At 41.3% G+C, this 13,585-nt stretch overlaps 1 protein-coding gene and 1 long non-coding RNA gene across 4 annotated transcripts; both read left to right on the top strand.

The window, feature by feature from the left end:
* Positions 1 to 1,044: 1,044 nt before the first annotated feature.
* rbm46 (RNA binding motif protein 46) lies at positions 1,045 to 6,105 on the top strand. Of its 3 annotated transcripts, none has more exons than XM_048971077.1 (5): positions 1,045 to 1,206; positions 2,157 to 2,303; positions 2,787 to 3,071; positions 3,226 to 3,987; positions 4,957 to 6,105. In XM_048971077.1, the coding sequence occupies exons 1-5, from the start codon at positions 1,182 to 1,184 to the stop codon at positions 5,142 to 5,144; spliced, it is 1,407 nt and encodes a 468-aa protein (XP_048827034.1). In that variant the 5' UTR covers positions 1,045 to 1,181; the 3' UTR covers positions 5,145 to 6,105. The 3 variants fall into 3 exon arrangements, with proteins under 3 accessions (XP_048827034.1, XP_048827033.1, XP_048827035.1); XM_048971076.1 differs by having other exon boundaries at positions 2,604 to 3,071; XM_048971078.1 differs by lacking the exon at positions 4,957 to 6,105 and having other exon boundaries at positions 2,604 to 3,071; positions 3,226 to 3,568; positions 3,640 to 3,809.
* A 5,926-nt stretch (positions 6,106 to 12,031) lies between these two features.
* Positions 12,032 to 13,397, top strand: LOC125704935 (uncharacterized). Its single transcript, XR_007381292.1, has 2 exons — positions 12,032 to 12,988; positions 13,124 to 13,397. It is a non-coding gene; the product is annotated as an uncharacterized LOC125704935 (long non-coding RNA).
* The last annotated feature ends 188 nt before the right edge of the window (positions 13,398 to 13,585 follow it).

Genomic DNA, 13,585 nt, shown 5'->3' with positions numbered 1-13,585 from the left:
GAATATATTGCATGGGTGACGTCAATCATGCTTGGGAGAGCAGCACAGTCATTCATAGCAAACAGATTATTATCCGATCAACGGGGTGAGTTTACTTTTTCTATTCTATAGATAGAAATGGCAGATGGGTAAGTCACCAAGAGTCGAAGAACTCCTAGTAGTTTATGTACAGCTGGGTCTCCAGTCCCCTGATTCAAACATATGGCTTCGCCATTCGATTGTGCTCATATACATTAGCAGCATTTCAATATTAGTTGTACGTTCTAGTGTGAGATACAACATATAATATAGCGCATGACTGAACTGAGTCACACTGAATTTTATTTTGACATCTATTTCACATCTGAATTTAAATGCATGGTTTATGAAAGGACACATTAGTAAACCAGTTAAAGTTGAGGTGCATTCAGAGAGAAAGCCAATACATTTATGCTATTGTTATATTACATCGTCCATCAAATGTACAAGCCAATGTTTGTTGCAACTTACATGAATCATTCTCGTATGATTCGTTTTACCCTATTCTGCTATTCAGGACCCCTATTAGCGATCTTAATTTAGATAAACTACATACATTCAACACTATACAACTACGCGGGTAAGTAAATCTAAGTACTCAACTCCGGCCAAGATTCAAGGCTGCTTTGTCCGGAGCAGGGCAGTGAGAAATACTGCAAGGTCAAGGTCAACGTATGTTTTACATATTCGTGGACTGCACGGCATATTGATGATTGTATACCAGGTCTTTTTTGAGCATAGAACAAGATATATTTTACCTCTCCGTTTTCAACCCACTTGCACGCTACCAATTTGAAAACTGTAAATAAAAAGAGAACGAGATAGATATGGCCATAATTCTATAGTTACACTGTCGTGTTTGCAAACGAAGTCACAATATTGCAAATGCGCATTCAATTTTTGGTGAAGAGTAACCATCGTGCTCTGCCGTTACCCAAACAAATGCGCAATGTCGGTGACATCAGCTCCGCACTAACCTGCGCATCGCGCCGCGCAGGGTTTCCCGCCTTGGCGCGCAGTCACGGCTTTGGCAAGCGGAGGCACGATTGGACACGAGCGTGACGGCTGTTCCGCGCGGGCATGATTGGCGGCTTCTGATTGGTTCGTGCAGAGGCCGAGTCGGTGCTGGGGGAAAGGAAGGACGACGGCTGTCGACGACAAATATGCCCGTTAGTCAAAGTTTTAAGGGTAAGAATTCGTAAGGCGAAGGCAGAGCAAAGGGCATTTGCAAACCTGCCACCGTTTTTGAAAAGTATTTTTTGCAGTTTAAACATTTCACGCCTTACCGTACGACGGCCTTTTGGCCCACTGTATCCAGGGAAACCTGTCACGAAAAATATCCACAGTGCTTTTTTCCATCCTTAGAAAACACAAATCAGATTCGTTATCTGTTTATTTATTCATATATGCCCTCAACAAACTACCCGGGTTCGTTAAGTTTTATAGAAAAGTTAACCCGACGGCAAACAGAATTAGTCTGTAAGCAGTTAGCCAGGTAGAGGGACAGGATGAGTAGCTAGCCGTAGTAGCTAAACGTTAAAATACAGCCCAAGATCGGCGTTTACTATTGTTATTTTACGCAATGTGTAGCTAACGCTACAATCAACATAAATATAATATGATTCCAGTATACACACGGCTCCCAATTAAACAGCTTACAAAACTTCTGTACTTGTTGAATAGAAAAGGGCCGTTTGTTAGCTTACCTGCTACTAGCTACAATGGTTGTAACTTTAATGGGAGCAAGCTATAAATTAGTGTATTTTCATACTATAAGGTATAAATTAGTGTGTTTTCATACTGTAAGCTGTAAATTAGTGTATTTTCATACGCACGAAGTAACGCCAGCCTCAATCGGGATTATCAGTTAATTGTAGCTGTCTCTTCATAGAGTGATAGAAAATCAAACATTTTGTGGAGGAATATTTAAAAAATATGAAGCTAATTTAACATTCGTGTTTAATGTGTGCAAAGTGCATTTTTGATAATGATAATAATGCATTGTATTTATGGGTCACTGTCAGGACACTCAAGGACACCTTACGACATTAATAAATCACATAACACATATTAGCTTTGTATTTTGTGTGGTGCACAGTTACTAATATTTGTTGATTATTTCTAATCCCACATCAAAGCGACGAATGAGGAAATCTCAACAGCAATGCAAGGTAACGGCCAGCCGGACACCCCAAATGAGGCTGCTCTGCTGGCGCTGATGGAGAAGACAGGCTACAGTATGGTGCAGGAAAATGGGCAGCGCAAGTTTGGGGGCCCTCCTCCAGGTACGAACACAGCCTAGTAGAGTCGGAGTGAGTACCCCATGGGGGTTAGCCGCTGTCTGAAAATTACGTGATAAAACTCTTCTGATTAGAAGAAACAGATTTAAAAAAAATATATCAAAAGTATTTGATTGTAAAATGTATTTTAAATATTGAAATCGATCTGGACTGTATAGGTGATTTATTTTTACTCACATTTTACATTCCATCAGAGCAGATTTTTTTTGGCACAAAGACAAAGGACAGAGTATGTAGGAGGAACCGGTTATTTATTCATATTTTGAAAATGTCTGCTGGTTCCAGATTGGGAGGGGCCCCCACCGCCTCGTGGCTGTGAGATATTTGTGGGTAAAATCCCTCGTGACATGTATGAGGATGAGCTCGTCCCTGTGTTCGAGAGAGCTGGCCGCATCTATGAATTCAGGCTGATGATGGAGTTTAGCGGGGAGAACAGAGGTTACGCTTTTGTCATGTACACCACGAAAGAGGCAGCGCAGAGAGCCATCCATTTCCTGGACAACTTCGAGATCCGTCCTGGAAAATTCATCGGCGTGTGTGTCAGTCTGGACAACTGCCGGCTCTTCATCGGTTCGGTTCCCAAAGAGAAGACGAAGGAGGAGATCCTGGAGGAGATGAGGAAGGTGACGGAAGGAGTGGTTGATGTCATCGTGTATCCAAGTGCTGCAGACAAGAGCAAAAACCGAGGATTTGCGTTTGTGGAGTATGAGTCCCACAAAGCTGCTGCAATGGGCAGAAGGAAACTCATCCCAGGTACTGAACCAATCAGAGCGGCTCAGCCTGACCTCCTGCCTGTGTTAAAAATGCGTCCGCAAATATTACTTGCTGCCTTTATCACTGTTGATGCTTTATTAACAAAATAGCTTTTTTAAAATTTCTGCACTGCAATCGCCGTTTCTGTTTCCAGGCACTTTCCAGCTGTGGGGTCACACCATCCAGGTGGATTGGGCCGAACCAGAAAAGGATGTAGATGATGAGACGATGCAGCGCGTTAGGGTGCTGTACGTCCGAAACCTCATGATATCTACATCTGAGGAAACCATCCGGAGTGAATTCAGTAAGTTCAGGCCCGGCGCTGTGGAGAGAGTGAAGAAGCTCACAGACTACGCCTTTGTGCATTTCCACAACCGCGAGGATGCCATCGCGGCCCTGCACGCCATGAACAGAAAGGCCATCGATGGCTCAGTCATAGAGGTGACGTTGGCTAAGCCAGTCGGCAAAGATGGCGGTCGCAAGTTCAGTCAGAGGGGGTATGTGGGATCTTCTGGGGATGGTGTGTTTATGCAGAACAAGGATGATAATATCTGTGACATCCCTCCAGGCAGGCCTCTCAACATACCAGCCAGGCTCAATAGCCAGTACACCCCCGACATACAGAGGTGCCTGTATCCCTTCTACCCTGGGAGCAACCTCATACCCATCAGCATGTACTCCCTAAAACCTAGTCAGTTCTTTTCTGCCATCACCCATCTTGAGTACTATTGCCACAAAAATAGCTGGTCTCTCCCCCAGTATTATCTGTACTCTACCAACAGCCAGGATGGGAAACATCTGCTCATCTATAAAGTGGTTATCACAAGCACATGCCGTAGTTTCATGCCAGATAAATTCTGCACCATCCTTGAAGATGCCAAAGAGTTGGCTGCACAGAACGCACTGTGGAGTTTAGGTTAGTGTGTCATCCCTTCCAGATTGAATGGTGTAGTTTCTGTTGAAAGTAGTGTACAGGGTTGAGATTTACCTTAATATCTTATTTAATCTCAGAGCACTGTGGCAGATATTTTGTGCTTGAGTGCTTATGACAGAAAATTGACTGCAGTTGTAAACCGCTCTTGAAATTTATGTAAAAATGAATCCGAGCTGAAGTCTTGATCTTTAAAACAGACAGAAAATGTGAATAGGATCTTTGGGTTTAGTATGAATAGTTTGTAGAGAAGTACTAAAATCACTTAAGTTTCTCAATCCTGGTGTCTCAGAAGACTGCGTTGTCCTACAAGTGGTACACTGCACTTCCCAAGAGAATTTTTTTTTGAGTGAGCATTAGGGCAAGTAATTCCTTCAGTAAATTTAAAAAATACTGTAAGCTTTGGCCTTTTTTCAAAACCTATTGTCTATTATCAGCTAGGTGATATTGGACAATCCTGAAAAGCAAAGTGCTTCAAATTAGTTTCAAGTCCTGCATAAAATGGCCCCAGTACATAAATAGGTTAAAGCGTAATATTTTTGCAAAATATACGATCCATCTGTTTTGCTTTGAAAGCTTTCAGGAACTTCTGAATTTTGATTGCTGCAGGTTTAATGTTTTTATAACATTATAAAAGTTATGGAGTTAGAGAATTTGCAGACGACTTTGAAAATGGCAGTGAATACAGTGTCAAGTGCAGTGTAACACCAAGTTCATAACATAGGTTGTTTTTATATTTGTATAATTTGGTAAAACTTAAAGACACCATCTTTCACTACTGTATTATGTGTATGGAAGATGGTATAGACCAGGATGGTATGGTCCAGTCCCAAGATTGTCTCTTTACTGTGAGTGACCCTAAATTGGCCTTATTTAGTGTTGGGGACATGTTCTGGGTCAGTTATAAGGGTAAACCTACAGTGTAGTTTTCATGCTTGTGTTGTTTTTGTGTAGACTGCTCCATCCTTGGATCAGCGTCCCCATCCAGTCTGTCTCCCCAGGCCATGACTTCTGGCAGTGGCCTGATGTCCTACCGCTGCTGTTCCTTCCCTTATCCAGGCTATTCGCTCTCACGGGCCCATCCACTGGCCAGTGGCAATGGACACAAGCTTTACATTTCCAACCAGTCTAATTTTTGTTAGCCCAGCCAGTCAGTCAGTAAATATGTGAAGGTTAACCAATTACGTTTTTTTATTCTTACTAACTATTTTTATGTGCCATTGGAGAATATTTATATTTACAAAAAAGACCACAAAAGATGAATTATTCATTTTTATCCCCTAGAAAGAAAAGCACACTGTTTAATGGTTAGAAACTGCACTTTATGTTGAGAGAAACAGCGGTGTGACTGTGAATTAATTTGATTTTGGTTTTGTTTTCATTATTTTTTTCCATTAAAATGTAATAATTTTTGACAGACCTAACTCTGAACTGTTCCATGTGATCTATAACAAATTTTCTAAATCGATTGTTCAGTCGTTTGTTTGCATCTACTTGTGTATGTTTGCTTAGAGCTATCTGCCACAAAAAAAAAAAAATATATATATATATATAATGCCCTCAGTATTGAATTCAAAGCTGTGCGGATGTTAAGAAAATGTAACAGAATATGAAATTTTAATATTATGATGTGAACAAGCATAAACGAGTCAATAAAATCAGATGGAAGAAAAATCATAAGAAGGATTTCATATAAAAGTAATAGATAAAAATCCTTATTTATTAAGAGAAATCCTATACTAAATCTAACTATTTTCATGCATTTTTTTGTCCTTGCTGTTTTGCTTTGTAACATTTAAAAGCTGTCGGACAATTTTTTTTCTTGTGGAAAAAGTAGTATTAGTAACTGAGTAAAGTAAGTCTGTCTCTAACGGCACCTAAAATCTCTGGTAAAATCTTTATCGTATCCTAGAAACATTTCAGTGTTTAATGTTTCAGTCTAGGAAGGTAAGTGTATGTATGTTCTACATAATTCAGGAAAAATTAGACATCTTGTAATTGATGTGTTAAGATTAACTGCAAGGAATTTCTCTGAATATTTTTGAAAATGTTATATTGAGATATTTTGGAGTTTGTAATAGTAAATTTGTCATTTTGTTCCCATTTCATGTTGTACTGTACATACAACAGTAGTTCCTTGTGTGCAATTGAACTGGTTCTTAGTTAAATCTGAAGCTGGAAATTACGAAAAACCTTATTAAATTACAAGGTTACTGACACCAACTCATAGCTTCCTATAATTTGTCATTTCTGGAATTTAGTCCTGAAGCTGCACCCACGTTGAATTAAATTTAACCATTTTTTAAAACCTGTTTCGACAATATTTTGTAAATGTATATTTATTGTAGCTTATTAAAATGTAGGCATGAATCATCATGTTTTGACTTATAAGAAATCCACTTCCATTTCAGGAGATTCGACAGAACGGTGGTTTAATGACCAGTAAAAAAATAATGCATGTCTACACTATATTACATTATATCGGGTATTGAAAAGCAGCTCAAATACAAAGTAAGGGCAGTTCTTCACCCCCCTTTATACTCCAAAAGACTCTCCCCAACAAGGTGGTGTGAGTGAATTTGCATGTAAAGAGTGACCTCACGGACTGCGAGGAGCCTGAGGCAGGGTTGGGACAGGACAGGATGGAGACTTTCTGATTGTTGTAATTCAGGAACTTCCTTATCACCCTTGTGGTGCCGACTGGAACCCCCCCCCCCTTCTCTCTCTGACTTCCCCCATGATCATGAATTGAACTGTATTCAAGTGATCAACCAAGAACATTGGGATTTCTTTACTACTTTTCCTTTCAGACTTTACAGTTCAGATCATTGTCATTATGTGTTGTAAAGTAGATACTGACCCTTGGTCGCCATATAGGTGTCATTCTTCCAGAATATTGTCTTCTGCTAGATCTTCAGGCTTCCGTTGGCTGGTTTCTTGTAATCATTGAGACCATGCATCGCGAGGCTGATCCTTAAATATTAATGTGGCTTAAACAAATGCCTCTTTTTAAATGAGATATTCATTGGCTGTGTTACTGGTGGTTACAGTGGCCTTTGATTTCTCCTGTTTGGTATAGAATCACTGGGGAGCTTGTTTTCACTCACGCTTGTAGCCTGTGGGTAAGTGATACGAGCCGCTTGCTGTTATGGGCACTCTGTGCGTGATCTTCACTGTGTGACTCGTTTTTTTTATTCCACTTGACTTCAGTTCATCTTCCATTCCTCTAATGTACCTTAGATTTGTTCAGCTTTGGGGTCAGTATTTTTAATTCAATTGTCAGACTATTAATGACAGCCTGGTTTTGTCTTTATTACTATTGATTGTCCTGGTCTGTCTGATAGCCACAAAAGGTTTAAAGGGAAAAAAGTTGTTCTCATATTAGTTTTATTGAAGCAGTATGTGCAGTGTTTGCTCCCAGTGTGACCACAAACGCAGGAACATTACAGACGCGACGGGAAGGGGGCCCTGGGCTTTATGGGGGGGGGGGGGGGGGGGGCAACAAAGATCATGAAAAAAGGTGCATGTCATCCATAAAGGTCACCTGACACCCTGCTGTGAGAACTGTAAATGAATTGTGCTCCCTACAATCTTATAGAGTTTTTTAAAGGATGTCGTGACAGACCACAGAGAGGGCCCTTATTAATTGGAGTCACAAAAGCATCTGTATTAAATAGCAAAATCACAGGATATTCAGGTCATAACAACTCTGCATCATGTTCCCACATTACCGCAAAAATAAGCAAGTGCATTTTCAGATTACTACACGGCAGCTTAACCTGTTTCATAATTCTATAATAATAGGTACCAGAAAGCAGAGCATCTTGTAAGTATCATTATCGAATCACTGCTTTTCGTGGTATACGCATCAAAGTTTTGAATAATCATCTCATTTAAAAAAAATCAGGAAAATACGACCATGCAGGTCAGAACATCAAAAGCTAATGTCAACGACATAGTCGTGTATCCGGGAAATAAACTCATCCGGTCAGAAAAAAGCATAGAAAATAACAAGATGCAGAATTTTTTTTGCTTGAATGGCTGTCGCTGTTTAAGTCCAGTTAAAACAGCTTAGTATTTCATGCAAGTCATTAAAACTGTGTGGGATTTTTGAACGTGATAGCTGGATTGCGAGGCTGTAAGTCAGGATGCTCATCACGTGGAACACACATAAATCATGTTTTTTGGGCCAGTGAGGATGCTGGCTTATGGAAGGACGATGGCTCATGACTTTCTTATGCAGTGTCCTCAGGTGAGCACCCAGGAACGCATGCAATATGACACACAAATGGGCAGTGCACTGGAGAGCTGAAGAACTCGCTAAGAGTTCAGCCTGTTTTATTAATGATCGATAGCAGTCACGTCTGGAAATATTGCCGATAATGGAGAATGCATTATACAAGAAAGGACAGTGCATGTTTCATTAAATGGGTATTAAAACATTTTCATAGTTCTTTAGCACTGCTTGAAAATCAATCCATCCATCCAAAATTATATAACCAAACCCCACGGACAATTAAGACACTTTAGGTCTTCTAACTGCACGCCTTGCGTTGAGAGGAGAGTGAAGTCTGCACAGGAAGGACGGCACTCAAAACGACTATGTTCTGAAGATGATCCATTGTCCGGCTTCAGGTGAAGGAAGGACAATATCACCTGACTTCACTGCATCCTGAAAAATCTAAGTGCCCCCCCGTCACAGATGGCGGTATAGGAGTGCATGGACATGCTTTATCTTTACAACCAGTAGGAAACACGTCTCACACTGAAAGACAGAGATTATCCTGATCAAAGGTGATTTTTTCATATAACAAAATAATGCATGAAAAACATGTACAACCGTACCACCACGAAGTGATACGTTTTTATTTCTTGCATTAAGTGTGTTGTATGCCTGTAATTGTTAACCCTGTTACATGTACACAGTGCTGAGATGAAGTGCACCCTCTTGCTTCGTAGCTTTGTCTAATCTCATTTGTATTCGTCCCGAACAGATGGCTTCCAACATCAGGAAAATGACTGAGCCGTAGAAATGAGAAAAAAAATACCGTGATGCTATTCAGAAAAAAATGCACATAACGGTATTCTGTCAGTCCCCTGTAAGAGCAGCACAAGCGCATCTGAGATCACACTTGGGATTAATTACAAAAAGTGGCTTCTTAGAAAAAACACAGACTTCATTTTGAATAGTGTCCCCGGCGACTTTCTCAGTGCTTGTTTTTCAACTGTTTATCTATTTTTATCTTCTCCATTACTGGAGAAAACTGATTCAGAACATATCCCAATAAATTACAGTTTTAATAAAGTACGGTATGTTTATATTTCTCTGCTTTTTAACTGCTGTCATTAAAAGAAACACATAAACACCAAGAATCCTGTTGGTGTCCATCTGCCCCCCCTCCCTCCAATTGCTGTAAGCCTAGGGGGAACGCTGATGATGAAATTAATATGGGTTCATTTTAACCCCAATATAATATAATTGAAATTAGCACACGGTCATTTGAACTTCAACACTTTTAAATATGTATTGACTTGAAAGTAGGGTGTCATGGAGGCTTAGCTGGAGGCCCTGTTGTCTGTCACCGATGGGTTTGGGGCTTTGAATCTCATCACTGCTTGGCAGGGGTGCCGTAATGGTGGGGGAAAGTTAGGATGATTCCAAGGGCCCCTGGATGACAGGCGGCCTAAAAAATTTGGAGAATAGCTGGATTGGTCTGGAGTGGGGGGCCCAATATGATATGCCTTCATGGGGCCCACAGTCTCTAGCGATGCCCCTGCTGCTCGGTGTATGCATGAATGTTTTCCTGCAGACATTGGTTAGGCTAATTGGTGCTTCTGCAATTTCCCATAGTGTATGAGTGTGTGTGTATATGACCTGTGATGGACTCGCATCCTGCCCAGGATGTACCCCAGCCTTGTGCCCTGTGCTGCTTGGCACGGGCCCCAGGTGACTCTGCCCAGGGCAAACAGACTGATGGTTGGGTGATTCTTCGATATGGACGGTGCAGAGACTCAGGACACGGAAGTTACATCACAACTTTGGGGGTTGGGGGTCAAAGATGACTTTTAAGTGTTACATGCATTTTCTCTGGATCCTCTGTTTTACTCCCAAGATGGAAAGAGGTGTATTTAGGTAAATTTGTGTCTCTAAATTGCCTTGTGTGTATGACTGGGTGTGTGTTTGCCCGGTAACAATCATCCAGGATGTCACCCTGGTTCTATGCCTCAGCCGGTCCATGTTTTTGCTGCTCCCAGCTCCCTTGCAGACAGTCCACATTTTTTCTGTTGTTGAACATAATCTTACCGTAGGAACAACAGTATTTCAAGTTCTTGACAGAGCACAATGATGTGACATTTTGAGAAATAAATTGACAAATTCCTAAAAAAACACCAATGAGAATATATCACTATATTTGAGAGGATTGCTACGACCTTGAACTGGCCTAGACATTTGTGGTCACTGCTTCTGCAATGTAAGTTAGTGGGGAAGGCTCAGGAAGTTTGCCCGGCTCTGGCATTAGAACAGAGTCTAGATTATGACAATTTTAAGGCTACTGTGCTAAGGCCGTATGAACTTGTACCTAAGGCTTACCGGCAGAATTTACGGAAGCTGGATAAAACCACCAGCCAAACCCATGTTGAGTTTGCCCGTGAGAAAGCTTTGTTGTTTGGCAAGTGATGTGCTGCGAGTGGTGTCTCCAACTTTGAGCAACTCATGGAACTATTGTTGTTAGAAGAATTTAAAAATTGTGTTCTTGATCGGGTAGTAGTATACTTGAATGAACAAAAGGTAACATGTTTAGCTGAAGCTGCTACTCTGGCTGATGAATTTATTCTGACCCATAAGACTGTGTTTACCCCGACCCCTCTGCCTCGCAAACTTGGTTCCCGTCCTGTGACCTCCTCTCCTTCGTCCGCTTCTTATTCACCACCTGTAGAGAAGAGAGAGTGTTTCTATTGCCACGAGGTGGGTTACATCATTTCTGTTTGTCCCGCTCTTAAACGTAAAGAGACCCGTGTTGCGACTAGAAAGGTGCAGATCGCTGCTCGTGTTAATGTGTTACCGACAAACCAAACTGTTGAACCTTCCTTCCAGCCCTTTGTGTTTCCTGGTTCTGTGTCGCTCGGTGAAGACGAGGTACATCACCCGGTAACTATCCTACAGGATACAGGAGCGGCACAGTCTTTCTTAACTGAAGGGATTTTACCTTTAGATAGTACCACTTACCGTGGCACCGACGTATTGGTGCAAGGTATCGATCTGTGTGTGGCTGCGGTTCCTTTACATAGTGTGTATTTATGTACTCCTGACTTCTCTAGAATTGTACGTGTTGCGGTCCAGACCCAGTTACCTGTTCCAGGGGTCACGTTCATCCTGGGGAATGACATTGCGGGGAAGAGGATGGTTCCCCTACCTGAAGTTGCCCCAGAACCAGAGATCGGCGCAGATGATGTTGCGGCGGATCTGCCCCAGGTGTTCCCGGCTTGTGTGCTCACACGGGCCCAGCAGCGCAAGTTCGCCGACATTCAGCTGGCTGAGACATTTATGTCCGACCCAACACCTCCTTCGACTTGTGACTTTGAATCCCCGGTCTCCGTGAAACTTGCTCTTTCCCCTGAGGTCCCCTCCACTACGGACGCTCTGACCAAGGCACAGGCGGAGGATTTCTCCTTAGAAGTATGTCGTACCTCTGCTGTGAACAAGGCAGAATTAAAGAACCACCCCATCGCATATTGACCATGTGCTGATGAGGAAATTGCCCTCTCCGGACCTTGACACCTCAGCACCTTCAGTTATTCGCAGGCAGTTTGTTTTTTTTGCTCTGTGTGGTTTTGCTCTTGGGTGTTTTTTCTTGTAGGACCCCTGGTTGGGATTGCGAACACCTGCCGGTTCGCTCTTGTGTGGGGGGGTGTTACTTGCCATAAGGTTCAGGGGAGGGGTTGCCCTGCAGGTCCAGCTCGTCGCATGTTGCTCCCTTCGACTCCGCCTCCTGGACCTGGCCATGCCCCCGATCTTCGGCACTGCTTCCGGATCTAGGATTGAAAAAGCCGTGGCGGGAGATTAGTGGGAGCTCTGCTCATTGTTGGTTTGTTTGGTTTGCTTGCGTTTCTTTGGATTGTTTGTGTATGACAGATTTTTGGTTTCCTGGTTTCCGACTTTTGCTTTGCCCCTCCTGTACCTTTGCCTTTGGTTTTGATCTCTTGCCTTCCTACTGACTACTCTTTTTGCCTCGCCTCTCGGATACTGCGTTTCGGCTTTCTGGTATGTTCTGTATGTTTGTGTCTGATAAGTGCGTAGGGAGTGACTGCTGTTTTGTTTTCGCGTACGTGTGGTTTACTATGTTTTTTGGTTAGGGAGTTAGGCTTAGTCTGTGTCATTTCGTTTTCTCATCTTTTCATTTCATTTAGAATTAGCTTAGTTTGGATTTGTTCGTTAGCACTGTTTTGTTTATTGTTTTGGCCGTGTCACTCCCGAAGTCTGTTGCCTTATTGTTTGTAAAAGTGTTTGTGAATAAATATAAAAAAATACAAAAAAAGATCCCTTTGTTTCCCCTGTTCCCTTGTATTAACATAGTATTTAATTTAGGATCAGTTCTAACATAGTGTTTGGCCCTTTAAATGAGCTGGTGGTGAAACTTTACAAATAGATGGAATGGCTGAGGAGAGGTTTGGGAACTGAAGCGGTGTTCATCTAACCATCCAGTGAGATGTTAGTAACTTTTTTTGGAGAACAGAAGAAATTACTGTTAGTTATTATTGTGATGGAACAAAAACAAATGAAGGCTGTGTGTGTGTGTGTGTGTGTATATATATATATATATATATATATATATATAAGAATTCAATGGCTTTGAGAATTATGTATTTTAATAAATGTATTACCTGTACATTACCTCACCTGAATCTTTTCGTAGGAAATGCAGCAGAGTATTACATAATTTTCTCTCTGCTGGAATGTAATGAAGATGAGACCTTCATTGAAATGGTAAACTTTTCACATTAAACTTGATTACTTTTGGGAGTTAAGTAACATTCGAATTTAATAGCTGAAATGATACATGTGAAAGTATTGGATTTGCTTTTGGTTTTCTTTTAACTGTGACTAATTAAATCTTTCCAGGTGCAGTGTGACCTGGGCCAGAGATGGGCGCATTTTCAACGTGCTAAATTTGAGCCACAACATGAGGGAAACTATTTCTGCAACAAAATGCATACTGAAATAGTTTTTAAGGAAAAGCACCGAAGATTTTTGACATGCACTTTACTCTTACATTTTTTTTCTACCCAAATTCTGAATACTTAAATCAGAATAAAAAACAATGTATTTTGTTTATTATATGTTAACTAGTAACTTTGTTTAATTATTAAAATCGAAGTTGAGCGGTTTTAATGACCATTTTGTAAAGTGTCTTTAATGGAATAACTTCTTTCAAATGGTGCAAATACATCAAGTCTGTGAGCTTGTTTCAGTCTGAATAGTGTTAACAGTGCATTTCAAAATTGGGAACACAGCTCATAACTTACATCCTGGATGCTGATTTTGTGTTAAAAAAGATTGTAATGCTGGGTTGCCAACATACGC

This window comes from Brienomyrus brachyistius, chromosome 12, assembly GCF_023856365.1.
Source record: "Brienomyrus brachyistius isolate T26 chromosome 12, BBRACH_0.4, whole genome shotgun sequence".
In the NCBI taxonomy this organism is placed as follows: Eukaryota; Metazoa; Chordata; class Actinopteri; order Osteoglossiformes; family Mormyridae; genus Brienomyrus; species Brienomyrus brachyistius.
The sequence above is the reverse complement of the archived record's forward strand: the minus strand, read 5'-3'. Positions and strand labels throughout refer to the sequence as shown.